At 45.4% G+C, this 17,532-nt stretch overlaps 1 protein-coding gene across 2 annotated transcripts in view; it reads left to right on the forward strand.

Annotated features, from left to right (window-relative positions):
• Positions 1-27: 27 nt before the first annotated feature.
• The window catches only part of PHF12 (PHD finger protein 12), a 53,080-nt gene continuing 35,575 nt past the window's right edge, over positions 28-17,532 (forward strand). For both annotated transcript variants that reach the window (XM_066363643.1, XM_066363644.1), the window contains exons 1-2: positions 28-164; positions 805-986. In XM_066363643.1, the coding sequence (XP_066219740.1) occupies positions 99-164; positions 805-986 (248 nt within the window). In that variant the 5' untranslated portion in view covers positions 28-98. The remainder of the gene's footprint in view (positions 165-804; positions 987-17,532) is intronic.

The raw sequence follows: 17,532 nt of genomic DNA on the forward strand, positions 1-17,532 counted from the left end.
GGGGACCGGGGTCAGGAGCGCCCCCGCCTCCCGCTTCCCCCCTCCCCCCGGGGTTGGGGGGGCCCGAGCAGAAAGCGCCCAGCTCGGGAGGTGGATGAATGTGGGAGAAAATGGAGACCAAGACGATCGTGTACGACTTGGACACGTCAGGGGGGCTGATGGAGGTAAGAGTAGCCCTCCTCATCCTCTTCCCCCAGCGCCGGGAGGGACCTCCGCCCTCCGCCCCACAAAGCCGGTCCTGAGCTTGCAGCGCAAGAGGGCCAGGAGAGAGGGGAGTTCTTTCTCACCCAGACTCTCCCATCTTTGCAATTTGGGGGGACAGAGCTCAGCCTCCGAGGACGTTTGCAGCAGTTTCACCTACCCGCCGCCCTCCATTTGCTCTCCCGATGCACCAACCCACTCCATCTCGTTGCACCAGCGGGCCTCCCCACCCCCTTCTTGTCGGCCCCTTTGTGCTTCCCCCAACACGTCCGGGTACTGGGCTTCAGGCCTCTCCCGAGCCTGGCTTTGGAGTCCCCCACTGTCCATACAAGGAAGTGGCGAGCAGGGAACCGCGCACTCTCTCCCCATCCCCCTACCCTGATTCTCCCCATTTGGAAGAAGCTGTTCTCGTTGTGCTGCAGGAACACGGTTAGGGTGGGCTCCCCCCGGTTCCGGGGGCTGAGAGGTTCTGGGAGCAGTCTGGATGGGAGGAAGAAGGACAAAAGAGGGGAGAGGGGTGGGTGACGGAGAAGCCGCGCCGGGGGGCAACGTACAGCCCGGGAGCTCCGAGTGTGCACACACGCCGTTTGTATGTGTGTGCAGCAAATCCAAGCTCTGCTGGCTCCCCCCAAGACGGACGAGGCAGAAAAGCGGAGTCGGAAGCCTGAAAAGGAACCCCGGAGAAGCGGCAGGGCCACCAACCACGACAGCTGCGATAGCTGCAAAGAAGGTGGTGATCTCCTGTGCTGTGATCATTGCCCTGCCGCCTTCCACCTCCAGTGCTGGTAAGGTCTGCGGACCCCTTTGGGGTCCCCTGGCGGACCCTTGTCGGGAGCATTCCTTCACCCGGCCTACCCCTGCCTACCAAAATAACGGGTGCTTGCAGCCGCTAGCTGATTTTCTGTAGCCGCTGGGGCAAGTGCCTCCCCGCCCCCAGATGCCTGTCAGGATCTGGCCGTTTGAGCCTGTGGGTATCTGGCTGTTTGGAGGGGGGAGCAGCGATGGGTCCGAACCCCGAGATGAGGATTGGGAGGAGTGAGGAGAGCCCCATCTGGGACTGGAAGTCACTAAGGAGCTGAGACTGAGCCGGCAGGGCACGGCCGGTGGTGGCGGGGGAGGAAGGGGAGGAGCTCCGGGCCCTGTGCGGCTCGCCTGCCCGCGCGCCTTCCACCCTCGGGCTCCAGCGGGCTGGGCTGTCCTCCCGGGAGGTGAGCGGAACCCTCGGGCGCCGGAGCTGCCCTGATCCAGATGCCAGGGACCCGGTGTCCGGGTGCTTGCGGCTATAAGAGAAATCATGGAGGGTGTCTCTCGAGTCCGCCTCTTCTCTGCCTCTCTGTTTACAATATGGCGACCTGCCTTTAAATTATATTTTTATTCTCAGCGCCATTTTGGCTGCATATATGATTTGCAAACGTCTCCCGGGGAACGGCAGGGGTAGCCCCGGAGTCCTTTCTGCAGAAGCTCCTAGAAGGCCTAGGCTGGGATCTCGCCGCTTTGGTCCCCTTTCTCTGCGGCTGCTTGCCCCCTGTTGCCTCTCGGGGCTGCCTCCCTCTCTTCCCTCCCCGCCCCACGCTGCCACCTCTTAGGAAATCGGGCCGGGTTAGACAATTAAAATTGCCCTTGGGCCCCGATTTCACTTATCCACTCTGGATCGTTGAGCCCTTCGTTACAAAATTCTTTGCTGCTGGGGCTGGATAGTCTGCAGTGGCTTCACGAGGGCATTTTAAGGAGCAGAGAGCTGGAAATCTCTGCGCTTTTTTTTTTTTAACCCCCCATCCCCTTACTAACGCGAGGGGAGGGGAGAGGCCGAAGGAGAGGGAGGGACCTGGGTTGATGGTCCGGAGCTTGATCCTTCTCAGCAGCTCAGCCCCGAACAATCCGACCAAGAGTTTATACTCCAGCTTCTGCCTGGAGAAATCACCTCTGTCCTCCGCAAAAAATCCCACATCTGCGCAGGGAACCCAGATATGGTCTCGTTCTGTTTTTCAGCAACAGTTGACTTGAAACGGGCATTTGTGAAAGGAGACAGTCTGCAGAGAGAGCGGGAAAGGGGCTGTTGGCTTGTTCACACCCCTTTTTTCGTGTTGTCTCTTTTAGCCCTCTTTTAAAACTTAAGCAGTGAGGTTTTCCTTAAGCACTCAGTTCCATTCAAATTCTGTCTCTCGGTTTGTGGAATAGTGCCTGCTGTATATTTGTATTAATTGCAGGTTTTCGAGCACTTATTAAACATATGGTTGATCCTGGGCAAATTAAGTCTGTGGTCATAAGCTATGTGGGAAGCTCTGGTTACCATTCCCAAGATCCTTTTGTCCAGGAGGGCACCTCATCTTGGCTTATAATGTTGTAGGGACAAAAATAATTATCCTGAAGGAAGCTTTGCTTCTAGCTTTAAATTTTTTATTATGAAGTGACTGATACCAGCAGGAAAGGTGTGTGGGTTTTATCCTTTGATTCCTATAAGATGTAATCACCTGGAAAAAAATAATCTCTGCAAGTTTCCTCTGCTGTTTTTTAGAATAGAAGCAATTTGTACTTGGATTTGTTGAGTTTCTCACCAGTTTTTCCCAGTTGCTTAAATTTTTATTGTGCTTACTTTACATGTACCAGGACTGAATTGTAGATTGCTTGATTTTAACTATGGGTGAATGTTATACCTCTAGGATAAAGTTAGTGTCTCACTCAATATGGGATCAAGAATAGGGATCCCATATTGAGTGAGAATTTTATAAACTATTTATTGTTTTTAGTCTCATTTGTCTAATAAAGATGAAATTGTTTATTAGAAGCTTTAGGCATGGAAAAAGGTGTACTATTTTGCCTGACATTGGGCTTTTAAATTATAAAAACTAACCTCTATGCTTTTAATTAGATAAGTCTAAGTCTTGTCAAGTTGTACAGTTAACAATTTCCACTGTAGTTGGGAGGTGAGAGGGAGTGAGGTTTTTTTTAGCTGTTGGTGAAATTCAGGCTTGCCCAGACTGCATTTCATTGAATGCTTTTTATAAGACTATGAATGGGAACTGGTAATCAGAGATTTGAGAATCCTAATAAATGAGGCAGGGTTTGTTTCACATCTCTAGTTCCCCCTTTGAAGATGCCAGTACTGAATGTACCATTAACTTACCTCAGTTATTATATAAATCAGAAAACATTCTAGATATTGGTACAAAGACAGGAAGCCTTCTTTCAAGTGCGGCTTATCCCACTTTCCTGCCTCCTACCCTGTGCTCTTTCCAGCGCAAGTGAAGTGCTTCATTAACTGTCTCAACCAGAGTGGCTAGGTCAAGCAGTTAATGGTCTCAGAAAATTTTGATTCCTGAATGTGCTCACGTTAATTTGTCCCATTATTGCCTTGTAACCTGTGGGAGTGAGGTTAGAAAGTATGGCTGTATTTTCTCTTCCCTTTTTAACTAGCTAAGACTAGATTATTTAAATAAGCACAATGTGATAATTTTCCTCATGTACAGAATGAACAGGAGTCAAGATGGAGTTTTGTAAACCCCGTAGATTTACAAACTAGTGCTGCTGTAGGTCTCCATTGAAAGCTCTGAGACAAGTCCTTTGCAGTGGCTAGTGTGCCTTGCCAGCTTGGCTCACAGTGAACCGGAACTGGTAAAATGTTCCAGAAGTGATTCTAGACAGACTTGACCTCCTGGGTTTAGTGACAGCCACAAACACAGGGGATTTTTTCTAAGATAAACTACTGAAGGAAATGATTGGTCAAATAAGCTGTTTTAATTGTCTTGTCTTATCTCAGGGGACAGTGCTTTATATGATGAACAGTCCTTTTCCCAATTAGACTGAGGGTCCTATTTCTGGGTTTTCTGTAATGATCTGGGTGAGGAAATGAATCTTTCTGTGCTCAGTACCATTACCTCACAATAAACTTGAGGAGCTAATGATGTTTTCGTCTTTGTTTAAGTGATAGTGTAATCGTTTTATCCAAGTTTAAATGGTTATCAATTATTCAGAGTGATAGCAGGGATTACTAAACCTGCCCCTGGAGAATTGGAAAGAGATATGTTTTTAAGTGTTCCTCGGTGAGCCTGACTTTTATGATAATTGTTATGCCATAATTTGAGCCTTCTGAAAATGCTGGTCTCCATGGACTGGTCCCTAAAAAACCAGTTTAAAGAAATTAGAATAACTGGTGGAGCTCTAGTTGCCGCTGACCCATCTTTCTGTTTGAGATGGATAAAATTGTTCTCACTGATGCAGTGAGTACCGTAGGGCATTGTTAATGAGGCTGACTAGGAACTGGATGGTTTCCTTTGATTGCTTTCTTATGACATTTTGCTCCAGACTGAGGGACCAAAACTGTCTGATTGAGAAGTGCATCTACCTCAGCAGACCTCAGCGTGGTTGCTTCCTGTCAGACAGATTTCTGTAGCATTTGCCTCCGCATGTTATATTTGGAATTGTTGGCCGGCTTTCCTCTCTCTGGAGTTGGCAGCAAGATCCAAAATGAGGTTTTCGAAGAATGAGAGTAAAAAGGTCTCTGTGCACAGGCAAAACTAAGCTCAGCTAGTTTTGCATATTTAATTTTTAGTGAGTCATAACCAGGAAGGTTTCACACTTAGAGTAGAAAACTGCCTTGCAGAAAATCATTGCTGTGTGAACTTTTTTTTTTTTTTTTAGAGAGAGAGAGGCAGACAAGGACAGACAGAGAAGAAGGGAGAGAGTTGAGAAGCATCAATTCTTCGTTGTAGCTCTTTAGTTATTCATTGATTGCTTTCTCATGTGTGCCCTGACCGGAGGGGCTCCGGCCAAGCCAGTGACCATGATTCATGACTATGATACCACACTCAAGCCTGCAACTGCGGGGTTTCGAACCTGAGTCCTCTATGTCCCAAGCCAACACTCTGTCTATTGCAGCACTGCCTGGTCAGACTGTGTGAACTTTTAAGGAGGTGGTTTTTCTGATTTTGTTGTGTTTAGCTCCTCATTAGAGTAGTGTCAGGCAAGTGATGAATTAAAAAAAAACAACACATTTATCTTATGAGTCTGTTGTTTCTGACATTGCAAGTGTTTGGAGGCCTGGCACTGAAAAACTAGAGGTGACAGCATCAGGACTCCCTCCCTTCACTCTGCCCCCTCAGTAGTGAAATGATTTGTTGTTCAGTAAACCTCATTTGGTTTTATGTGTATTTTATGTACTTACTTTTGCATTTGCTATGTTGCATTGAAAGCTGGAGTTTGTGGAACTGTATTTTTATTTTTTTTATTTATTTTTTTTTATTTTTCATTTTTCTGAAGCTGGAAACAGGGAGAGACAGTCAGACAGACTCCCGCATGCTCCCGACCGGGATCCACCCGGCACGCCCACCATGGGGCAACGCTCTGCCCACCAGGGGGCGATGCTCTGCCCATCCTGGGCGTCGCCATGTTGCGACCAGAGCCACTCTAGCGCCTGAGGCAGAGGCCACAGAGCCATCCCCAGCGCCCGGGCCATCTTTGCTCCAATGGAGCCTTGGCTGCGGGAGGGGAAGAGAGAGACAGAGAGGAAAGCGCAGCGGAGGTGTGGAGAAGCAAATGGGTGCTTCTCCTGTGTGCCCTGGCCGGGAATCGAATCCGGGTCCTCCGCACGCTAGGCTGATGCTCTACCGCTGAGCCAACCGGCCAGGGCCTGGAACTGTATTTTTAAGTGGTCCACTCGAACAGGGAGGGTCCAATACCATTCAACTCAGTATCATGTGCATGCTTTGTAAACCTAATGTGGGTCTCAGGCTAATTCTTGTGACGTGAGTGCTTTAACCAAAGATAAGGGATAATCACTGTTTAAAAATATAAGAATAATATTTGGTATGAGTTGTTTACTCACAGAATGTTTGTGACATAGAAGATTTTGGTTATGAAAGGAAGCATAAGAAAATTAAAAGTGAAAAGTGAGGTAATACTCCTCAAAAGCAACAGTTTTGAGGTTGCCGGTTCAAAACCCTGAGCTTGCCCGGTCAAGGCACATATGGGAGTTGAAGCTTCCTGCTCCTCTCCCCTTCTCTCTCTCTCTCTCTCTCTCTCTCTCTCTCTTTCTCTTTCTCTCTCTCTCTCTCTCCTCTAAAATGAATAAATAAATAAAAAGAATTTTTTTAAAAAAGTAACAGTTTTTGTTAAGGCATGGACTTAATGGTACTGTTCTGTAAAACTTTTTTCAAAAGTAAGTATACTCAATAAAAGATAGGATGCAGTTGTAATCTCATCTATCCCCTGTTGTTGCTTAAGGCTCTCAAAGTACTTCACAGATGTGCTCCACTAATACATTAGGACTATTTTTGACCTTTGTAAATAACTGTATTTTTACATATGTAAACGTGTAAAAGACAGGTTAGGTACAGCCTTTATTTTTGATAGGGAGATGGATTTGTGTTTGTTTTGAATTCTTTTATTTTAAAGGTTTTACTTGCCTGTCTGACCAGGAGGTGGCGCAGTGGATAGAGCATCAGCCTGGGGCACAGAGGACCCAGGTTCGAAACCCTGAGGTCGCTGGTTTGAGCATAGGCTCAGCAGCTTGAGTGTGAGGTTAATGGCTTGAGCGTGGGATCATAGGCATGACTGCAGGCCTTTAGCAGACAGAGTAACCCCTTGCTCAAGCCAGCAACCTTGGGTCCACACTGGTAAGCTTTGCTCAAACCAGATGAGCCCACGCTCAAACTGGACCCTCGGGGTCTCGAACCTGGGTCCTTCACATCCCAGTCCGACGCTCTATCCACTGCGCCACCTCCTGGTCAGGCTGATGTTTCTTATTTGTCTCGCTTCCTGTCTGTCTGTCTGTCTCTCTAAAACATACATACATATATACATAAAAAAATTTTTTTAAAGATTTTACTTACTGATTTTACAGAGAGAGTAAGTGGGGTGGAGTGAGAAGTATCAACTCAGAGTTACCTCACTTTAGTTGTTCATTGGTTGCTTGTTGCATGTGCCTTGATCGGGCAAGCCCAAGGTTTCAAACAAGTGACCTCAGCATTCCAAGCCAGGTGCTCTATCCACTGTGCCACCACAGGCCAGGCTGTTTTGAATCTTAATATAAGTATATCTCCAAGGGAATTTTTTGAAAGCTCAATCATAAAATAGAGATAAATTATTTATTTTGAACTGAAAAGGGATTCAAATAGTCACTCTGGTGTTAAATTAAACACTGGTTTTTATTAAGTTTTGAGTCAAAGTACAAGTAACACTCAAAAGAGCTCAGTGGGTTTTCAAGGTTCATCCTAATAGGATTTATCAGTACTTACCCATTTTATGGCTGAGTACTGTTCCATGTGTGGATATAATACATTTTATTTATGCCTTCACCAGTTAGTAGACATTGGGTTGTTAATACTTTTTGCTACTTGTGTGCAAGTTTTTGTGTGAACATCTGCTTTCACTTCTTTTAGGTATATATCCAGCAAAGGAATTGCTAGGTAACTCTTACATTTAAGTTTTGAGGAATTGCCAGACTCTTCTCCACATCAGTTGCACCATTTTACATTCCCACCAGTAGTGTATAAGGGTTCCAGTTTCTCTGCATCTTTTCCAACACTTGTTATTATCTGTCCTCTTTATTAAAGCCATCTAAGTGCTGTCACATTGAGATTTAGATTTGCAATTAATTGCTGACTAATGATGTTGAACATCTTTTCATGTGCTTATTGGCCATTTATATATTTTCTTGGAGAAATGTCTATTCAGATCCTTTGTCCAATTTTAATTGTTACTTGCTTTTTTTATTATTGAGTTGTAAGAGTTCTTTATATATTCTAGATCAGCGGTTCTCAACCTGTGGGTCGTGACCCTGGCGGGGGTCGAACGACCAAAACACAGGGGGTAGCGACCCACAGATTGAGAACCACTGATCTAGATACAAGTTCCTTGTCAGATAATATAATTTGCATGTATTTTCTCCCATTCTGTGGGTTGTCTTTTCACTTCCCCTGTTTTTTTGTTTTTCAATTTTTGAATCTACTTTTTTTTTTGTATTTTTCTGAAGTTGGAAACAGGGAGGCAGTCAGACAGACTCCCGCATGCGCTGGACCGGGATCCACCCAGCACGCCCACCAGGGAGCGATGCTCTGCCCATCCAGGGCATCGCTTTGTTGCGACCAGAGTTGGTCTAGCGCCTGAGGCAGAGACCATGGAGCCATCCCCAGCGCCCGGGCCATCTTTGCTCTAATGGAGCCTTGGCTGTGGGAGGGGATGAGAGAGAGAGAGAGAGAGAGAAAGAGAGGGAGGAAGGAGAGGGGGAGGGGTGGAGAAGCAGATGGGCACTTCTCCTGTGTGCCCTGGCCGGGAATTGAACCTGGGACTCCTGCACGCCAGGCTGACGCTCTACCACTGAGCCAACCGGCCAGGGCTGAGTCTACTTAGAAAAGGGTGATAGATTTAAGCATACTTTAATGTCTATGCCTATATGATCTATGTAATGCCAGTGAATCAAGGGTTTCTTCTGTGAATTCCAGTCAGGATGGTGTATCTCAGTGGAGAGAACCTTATAATATGCTTTGGTATGCTGCTGTTTCAACTTTTCTGAGTGACCTTTCTTAACAAAGAAGTCTGAGGCTATAAGTTACCCTAGAGCAGGGGTAGTCAACCTTTTTATTCCTACCGCCCACTTTTTTATCTCTGTTAATAGTAAAATTTTCTAACTGCCCATCAGTTCCACAGTAATGGTGATTTATAAAGTAGGGGAGTAACTTTACTTTATCAAATTTATAAAGCAGAGTTACAGCAAGTTAAAGCATATAATAATAATTACTTACCAAGTACTTTATGTCAGATTTTTGTTAAGTTTGGCAGGATAAATCTTTATAAAACAATTTACTATATAGTTAAATCTATCTTTTTATTTATACTTTGGTTGCTCCACTACCACCCACCATCAAAGCTGGAACTAGTGGGCAGTAGGGACCAGGTTGACTACCACTGCTCTAGAGATTTAAAAAATCCACCAGCCTGACCTGTGGTGGCACAGTGGATAAAGCTTCAACCTGGAACACTGAGGTTGCAGGTTCAAAACCCTGGGCTTGCCTGGTCAAGGCACATATGGGAGTTGATGCTTCCTGTTCCTCCCCCCTTTCTCTCTCTCTCTCTCTCTCTCTCTCTCTCTCTCTCTCTCTCCCCCCCCTCTAAAATAAATAAATAAATAATGTTTGGGGGGGGGAAAATCCACCACCTGGCCTGACCAGGCGGTGGCGCAGTGGATGGAGCGTCGGACTGGGTTGTGGAGGACCCAGGTTTGAGACCCCGAGGTCACCAGCTGGAGCACGGGTTCATCTGGTTTGAGCAGAGCTCACCAGCTTGGACCCAGGGTCGCTGGCTCGAGCAAGGGGTTACTCGGTCTGCTGAAGGCCCGCAGTCAAGGCACATAATGAGAAAGCAATCAATGAACAACTAAGGTGTCGCAACGAAAAACTGATGATTGATGCTTCTCATCTCTCTCCGTTCCCTGTCTGTCTGTCTTTATCTATCCCTCTCTCTGACTCTCTCTCTCTGTCTCTAAAAAAAGGGGGGGGCGGGGAGAATCCACCACCTGCCTTAAGGCAGGTTACCTACCCAGCACCCTCCAGCTGCAATAAAAAATTTCTGTGTGTAGGCCATCTCATACTTGGGGATCCTTGTTTAAAGAGGAAGATTTTAATTGCCTCAGCTTGATTGGTAACAGCTTGAGGTGGAAATAGCTACAGATCAATTAATGAACTGTCTTTTGAACTGGTTAATAAGGACAAAAAGGTTTTTGTACACTGCAGTGAACTCGCCTTTATATGTTTGTGTGTGTCTTTATGTAAGCCCAGGTAGCAGCAAATAGGGAGAGAGTGCAGAGAATATTTGCCTATAGGTTTTATGTAACTTATAAAAAGAAATAGTCTGGCCCTGGCCCGTTGGTTCAGTGGTAGAGCATCAGCCCGGTGTTTAGCTGTCCAGTTTTGATTCCCAGTCAGGGCACATAGAAGAGGTGCCCATCTGTTTCTCCACCCCTCCCCCTCTCCCTCTCTCTTCTCTCTCTCTTTCTCTCTCTTTCTCTCTCTCTTCTCCTACAGCCATGGCTATGTTGGAGCAAATTGGCCCCTGTTGCTGAGGATGGCTCCATGGCCCCCACCTCAGACACTGAGAGCTCCGTTGCTGAGCAACCGAGCAGTGGCCCAGATGGTCAGAGCATTGCCCCTTAGTGGGCATGCCAGGTGGATCCTGGTCAGAGCGCATGCAGGAGTCTGTCTCTCTGCCTCCCGCCTCTTACTATATTTAAATAATAATAATAATAATATTTGGCCTTGATGCTCCCAAGAGGATTTTGCTACCTAGAAATGCTTAACAGAAATGGGTACATCTTTTTTTTCTAAAAGTGACAGGGCAATAAGAATATAGATAAAGCCGAATGTTGTTTGTTTTTGGTTATGGGTAAGAATGTTGAAATCACCTCTGAACTTGTCCACCCCTTGCACGTATACCTATTCCTTAGGTGTGCTGGGTGTGTAGTTAAGCAGGCCACCTTAGTGGGAGATTCTCGTTGAGGTTATGATGTTATTTATTATGATAATAAAGCACAAACTTCTAGAAATGCACTCTTATTTTAAGGTGCCAGAGTTTTAAGTCACCAGAGCAAGGGGGGAAAAGTTTGTTTTCCCACCTCCACTGTGCTTTTCCTTTTACTTAGAGTCCCCAGGGAGTACAACGTGGCCAGCTGCATTGCCATTCAATGAGTGACACTTAGAAGAGCATTTCTGCATAATGCTATCCTCCCAAGAGACAGGATAGGAGTACAGCTGTCCCCCTGCCAGTTTCCTGAAGGAGGAGGACATTGTATTCAGTGCAAATACTAGACCAAATTTCAGAAAGGCACTTTGATATTACGGATTTGTCACCATGCCCAGGATGCATGCACAGGTCACTAGCTGACTGTTTTTCCCATAATTTAAAAACAGTTAAGAACAGTAAGAAGGTGACTCCTTTTTCTGCCTGCCATTTGTGGATACCAAAATCCTTATCCTTCAAGCCTAACGTCATTTCTAAATCTAGGTCTCAGCAAATAAGAATAAAGGTGTGCCTGACCAGGCAGTGGCACGGTGGATAGAGTGTCGGACTGGGATGCGGAGGACCCAGGTTCGAGACCCTGAGGTTGCCAGCTTGAGCGTGGGCTCATCTGGCTTGAGCAAAAAGCTCACCAGCTTGGACCCAAGGTTGCTGGCTCGAGCAAGGGGTTACTCGGTCTCCTGAAGGCCCGCGGTCAAGGCACATATGAGAAAGCAATCAGGCCCTGGCCGGTTGGCTCAGCGGTAGAGCATTGGCCTGGCGTGCGGGGGACCCGGGTTCGATTCCCGGCCAGGGCACATAGGAGAAGCGCCCATTTGCTTCTCCACCCCCCCCTTCCTCTCTGTCTCTCTTCCCCTCCCGCAGCCAAGGTTCCATTGGAGCAAAGATGGCCCGGGCGCTGGGGATGGCTCCTTGGCCTCTGCCCCAGGCGCTAGAGTGGCTCTGGTCGAGGCAAAAGCGACGCCCCGGAGAGGCAGAGCATCGCCCCCTGGTGGGCAGAGCTTCGCCCCTGGTGGGCGTGCCGGGTGGATCCCGGTCGGGCACATGCGGGAGTCTGTCTGACTGTCTATCCCCGTTTCCAGCTTCAGAAAAAAAAAGAAAAAGAAAGCAATCAATGAACAACTAAGGTGTCGCAACGAAAAACTGATGATTGATGCTTCTCATCTCTCTCCGTTCCCTGTCTGTCTGTCCCTATCTATCCCATCTCTCTGACTCTCTCTGTCTCTGTAAAATAAATAAATAAATAAAGGTGAAGTTTTAGTACATTTATGTGGGAGGCAGAAGACACTGAGGGGTACAATAAACACTGATAAAGGGAGAAATTATTGACTTTATCCATCAGCAAAAATGAACTTATACATAGAGGTGTTGGTGAATTCACAGTAAGCAAATTCCAAGTACACCTTGCAGATTGATAAAATTTTGTAAGTAATGAAAAATTCAACTCATTTAAAGAGCTCTTTTCCCTTTTGTAGTTGTGTACTAAATGCTCACTAAACTATAGTCTCTGACTTACATTGACCACCTTATAATTTTTTCACTTTATGTTAAGCCCAAAAACAATACATGTTCGGTAGAAACCAGCTTAAGCCCTGATGTTCAGTAGGTTAGGTGTATTAAATACATTTTCGATTTATGATCTCTTCAGCTGACCAAGGGTTTATTGGGATTTAACCCCATCATTAAGTCAATGAGCATCTGTACTTGAAAGCCAGAGGCTGACCCATCTCCTCTGCTAACCGCTGCATAATACCTAGTGGTATTACGAATGAGAGACATGCAAAGATAAACACTGTTTGAGGAACAGAAATTATGTCTTGATTCTTCCAAGTGGGTAGTGCCTTTGTTAACACAAATGCGCAATGTCCATTCCTTTCCCCATTAATTGCATTTGCTTTCCTGTAGCTTTGATGTTTAATCTTTGCCTTTCCCATTTTCTGACAAATTGCACAGCATATCTCTCAGAAAGTATTTCCCAGTCTTGAAAGAACAAAAGACAGAAACTGCAGGGTAAGGGGAGACTACTCTTGAACCAATCATCAGTCTATCCCGTGGACTTGGGTTGTGCGTGAGGCTCTTTTCGAAATAAGCTTGAGTGAGCAAGAAAGGACTCTGCAGGGATGAGGAACCTCTCAGTATTACTAGAATTCCAGAGTGGAATCCTGTTTGTGGCAACACAAGCACATTTCAGGCTTTGATTCAGCTGTGATATTCAGAGGGATGTTGAGTATTCTTTCTCTTTGGTCTGTCTTTCTGCAGAGAACAGAGCAGAGAAGCTGATTAAATGCACAAAACTTCTAGTGAGTTTAGATAAGTTTCTGCATTGTAAACCTGGGCAGTGCAGAGCTACTCTTTGATTTTAGTGAGAAAGGAAAGGGGAGAAAGAGAAGGAACATGAATCTGTTCCTGTATGTTCCCTGACCAGGGATTAAACCGGCAATCTCTGTGCTTCAGGACGATGCTCTAACCAACTGAGCTATCTGGCCAGGGCAATGCAGAGCTACTCTTGTTCTGCTTTCCACCAGTCATGGGCTCCTGTGATGATCTGGTAGCTTTTTTCTTTTTTTTTTTTTTAATTTTATTTATTCATTTTAGAGAGGAGAGAGAGAGACACAGAGAGAGAGGAGAGAGAGACGGGGAGGAGCTGGAAGCATCAACTCCCATATGTTCCTTGACTAGGCAAGCCCAGGGTTTAGAACCGGCGACCTCAGCATTTCCAGGTCGACACTTTATCCACTGCGCCACCTATGAGCTGGTTGCTTTTTTTTTTTTTTTTTTATAATGATTTTATTTATTAAATTTAGAGAAGGTAGAGAAAGAGAGAGAGAAGGGGGGAGGAACAGGAGCATCAACTCCCATATGTGCCTTGACCAGGCAAGCCCAGGGTTTCAAACCGGCGACCTCAGTGTTCCAGGTTGACACTTTATCCACTGTGCCACCACAGGTCAGGCAAGCTGGTAGCTTTTTTTTTTTTTTCATTTTTCTGAAGCTGGAAACGGGGAGAGACAGTCAGACAGACTCCCACATGCGCCCGACCGGGATCCACCCTGCACACCCACCATGGGGCGACGCTCTGCCCACCAGGGGGCGATGCTCTGCCCATCCTGGGCGTTGCCATATTGCGACCAGAGCCACTCTAGCGCCTGGGGCAGAGGCCACAGAGCCATCCCCAGCGCCCGGGCCATCTTTGCTCCAATGGAGCCTTGGCTGCGGGAGGGGAAGAGAGAGACAGAGAGGAAAGCGCGGCGGAGGGGTGGAGAAGCAAATGGGCGCTTCTCCTGTGTGCCCTGGCCGGGAATCGAACCCGGGTCCTCCGCACGCTAGGCCGACGCTCTACCGCTGAGCCAACCGGCCAGGGCGCTGGTAGCTTTTTGATTCACTGAATGCGGGCATTTAATCAGTAGAGTTCTACTTGTTGGTTTTAACAAAACTGGAAACATTGGAGGGGAACTGTACAATGAACTATTTCCATTGACAGTCATCAGTTATTGGTTAAAATATGTCATAAAAATTTTACACCATTAATCTCATTAAATGTGTATAAGCCTGTAACTTTTCTTTAAAACCTATAATTTTTCATAGTTCTAGGTTTACCGCATTCAACTTTCTTTGATCTTGCTTGCCATTTTTTAAAAGAGCATCTTAAATTAGGGAGAATTTCATCACTAATTTTGGCCTTCTGATAAACACTGTTTTGTTTTTTTTTCTTGTTTTCTTTATTTCTCTGTCGTTTTTGTGGTTTTGCCTGGCATAGATGACACTTAGCCATTTTAATTTAACTCTAACTCCTAATTTCATGATATCAGACATTTTTGACTGCAGGCTGTAGTTTGTAGTTGTTTCAGTGAGCTGAATAGTAAGAAAAGTGTTTGCAATTTAAGTTATGTGAAAGAGCTCGTTTCAAAGGCTTGTATGCTTCTTGCATACAAGCTTTCCTCAAATCTTGCCATTTTTGTGCACACATTCAGGTCTTTAGGGTGATCGTTCTCTGATTAGGGATCATCTGAGAAAAAAAACTGGGCCAAATGGAAAAATCATGGTGCTCTGTCTCTGAGAAGTATGTTCAACTCCTAAATAGGTCATGGGGTATAACTGGAAGGCTTCAGCAGCCCAAGTCAGCACTTAGCTGTGGCATCAAACCACGACAGCACAGTTGACAGCATGCCCTAGAGATTACTTCAGCCATGGAGGGTGAGGGGGGAGCTTTGAGGTTTATGAGTAAAATTGGAGGAGAGGAGAAGGTAAAGGTAAAAGAAGGAGGGGATAACTCCTAAGCGAAGCTATTTTGGCCCAAATAACAGCATTATTTATCTTTTACATATATAGAGAGAAGATCCTGTCAAAGGAGGGTAAATGAGGCAGAAATCTTCCTTAGGGAAAAGCAGGTGGGTCTTAAGTAGAAACCTCTCTATGTACAGTGTGAGGCAAAAGTGGGTTTATAGCTGTTTGTATGGAAAATAATACAAGAATAAACTGTTTCATGTACTTATAATTGTAAACCTACTTTTGCTCCACCCTCTATTTAGTTAGATTTCAAATAGACATTGTTAGTTTTGTTTTGTTTTTTATTTTGCCCAGCTGTTATAGAATTTTAGGTACAATATCTGTAAGATGTAAGTTGGTCCAGATTCCCTGAGCTGTGTCTGCAAGAATAATATGGCCTGGCTATTACCTTGTTCTTGATAATCCACTAAAATTTGGCCACAGAACCTCTGAACTCTTCTGAAATACACAATTATAATTGCTGGTTCCTCTTTCCAATGGAATGTTCCCTGGGAGTGTTAGAAAATGACTATTGAAGCCAGAATGTTCACTGTTTTCCGAAAGAGGTGGGCTCCTGTATCTATCATGAAGTGAATGAATGGCGCACATTTTTAAAATGTTGTAGCCAGCCCATTTTTCATTCTAGAGAAGCCAGGTTTGCAAGAATAGCCCAGGCTCAGCTTACAGAGAAGTTAGCAGAAGCAAACACTTGGCATGACTGTTGGTGTTCTACCCTCCCTCCCCCTTTCTTTCCCTTCACTAACTTGTAACCCTCTTCTTCAGGTATCCTTCACTGGGAAGATGTCACAGGCAAGCTTTACTAAGAAGGTGATAATATTTGGGAACACAGTCAGCTAGTTTGAAAGGATTGTATGCCTGTGGAAATAGCTGCTAAGTTTCTCAGTGGGGTATTTGTAATGGCCTAGCACTTGTAATGGTCGCCTTGTTAACATTGCTCCTGAGGCTTTGCATGAAAAATCAGCAGTCCTTGTGTTTTTTTACTTTGTGGCATTAGTTGTATGTGAGTCAATAGCTGGAATGAGGGAGGTTAAGGGATTAAGGTTCAGGGAACACCCCCCCCCACCCGTGAACTTTCTCTATGCTTTCATTTCTCCAGTATCCTTCAATATGACTGTCTTTCCTGCCTTTGAAAGGTAGGCCATATCTGAAGATAAAAGCTGATGGCCACACAAGTGTCCAGAGGAAGCTTACAATGATATCAAGATGGCTGCTGGGAGGCTGAAATCTGATTGTGGTCCTGCTTGCAGTTACCTTTACTCCTATTCTGGCTAGTACCTACATATTTCCTGAGCTAGCCGAGGGCTGCAGGGCCAGTCTGAGGGTGTAGTCCTGTTGTGAACATATATTGTCTTTTGCAGTTGGCATTACACAATGCCATTAAATATATGTAAGATTTTTATCTTGTAGTGGACCTCAGATGGTTGGATGAGACCCATGATCTGTGAAATTAAAAATCCAAACTACTCAGTGCTATTGTTTGCTTACTGAACACCCACCACCACCAAAAAGGGAGGTGATATACAGATGATGGTTGGGGCCCAGTGAGATCTTTCCTAGTCTAACTGATATTTTATTTCAACTGAAACTGCCATATATGGCTAGAGAGCTCCCCCCACCCCCCCCACCCCCCCACACACAAGAGAGGGACAGAAGGCAGGGAGGAAGAGAGATGAGAAACATCAATTCTTCGTTGCGGCACCTTAGTTGTTCATTGATTGCTTTCTCATATGTGCTTTGACCTGGGGGTTCCAGCCAACCCAGTGACCCCTTTTTTGAGCCAGCAACTTTGGGCTCAAGCCGGCAACCTAGGGGTTTCAAGCCTCGGTCCTTTGTGTCCCAGGCCGACATTCTATCCCCTGCACCACCACCTGGTCAGGCATGGCTGGAGAGCTTCTGACACTTGGAGAATGGTATGTTCTGACAGGAGGGACTCTTACAGTTCATGCAACTGACCTCTTTTGGAAGAGAATCCAAGTGAAAAGCTGTTGGTATATTATGAACAGATATGCTGTTTGCATAGTGTTTCTATTCAGTGTTTATGTTACATTGAATATTTTGTCAGTCCAGGAAGAGAAAATGGAATGTATTTTTTCTTAAATATTTTTCAAAAATATATGTATATATATTTTTTTCATTGACTTGTTTACTTGTTTCCTTTTATCCTAAAACAGACACCAAAGCTTTTAATTTGGTTAAATATTTTCGTGTCTCTCTGGCTGCCTTTAGACAAAGTTTTAAAATTTAACTCAGTGTCACTTTAGCTGGATGACAGTTGCAAGCTGTATGTCAGTAACCTAACATATTTTAATAAGTCCATCCTGACCTGTGGTGGCACTGTGGATAAAGCATCAACCTGGAACATTGAGGTCGCTGATTTGAAACCATGGGCTCTCCTGGTCTTGACACATATGGGAGTTAATGCTTCCTGCTCCTCCCCCTCCTTCTCCTTTATGTGTCTCTCTCTCCTCTCTAATAATAAAATCTTTAAAAAAAAAAAAAAACAAGTCTAGAACGGAACACCATTTTTATCTGCATGTTGTA

Source organism: Saccopteryx leptura, chromosome 2 (genome assembly GCF_036850995.1).
Source record: "Saccopteryx leptura isolate mSacLep1 chromosome 2, mSacLep1_pri_phased_curated, whole genome shotgun sequence".
Taxonomy (NCBI): domain Eukaryota; kingdom Metazoa; phylum Chordata; class Mammalia; order Chiroptera; family Emballonuridae; genus Saccopteryx; species Saccopteryx leptura.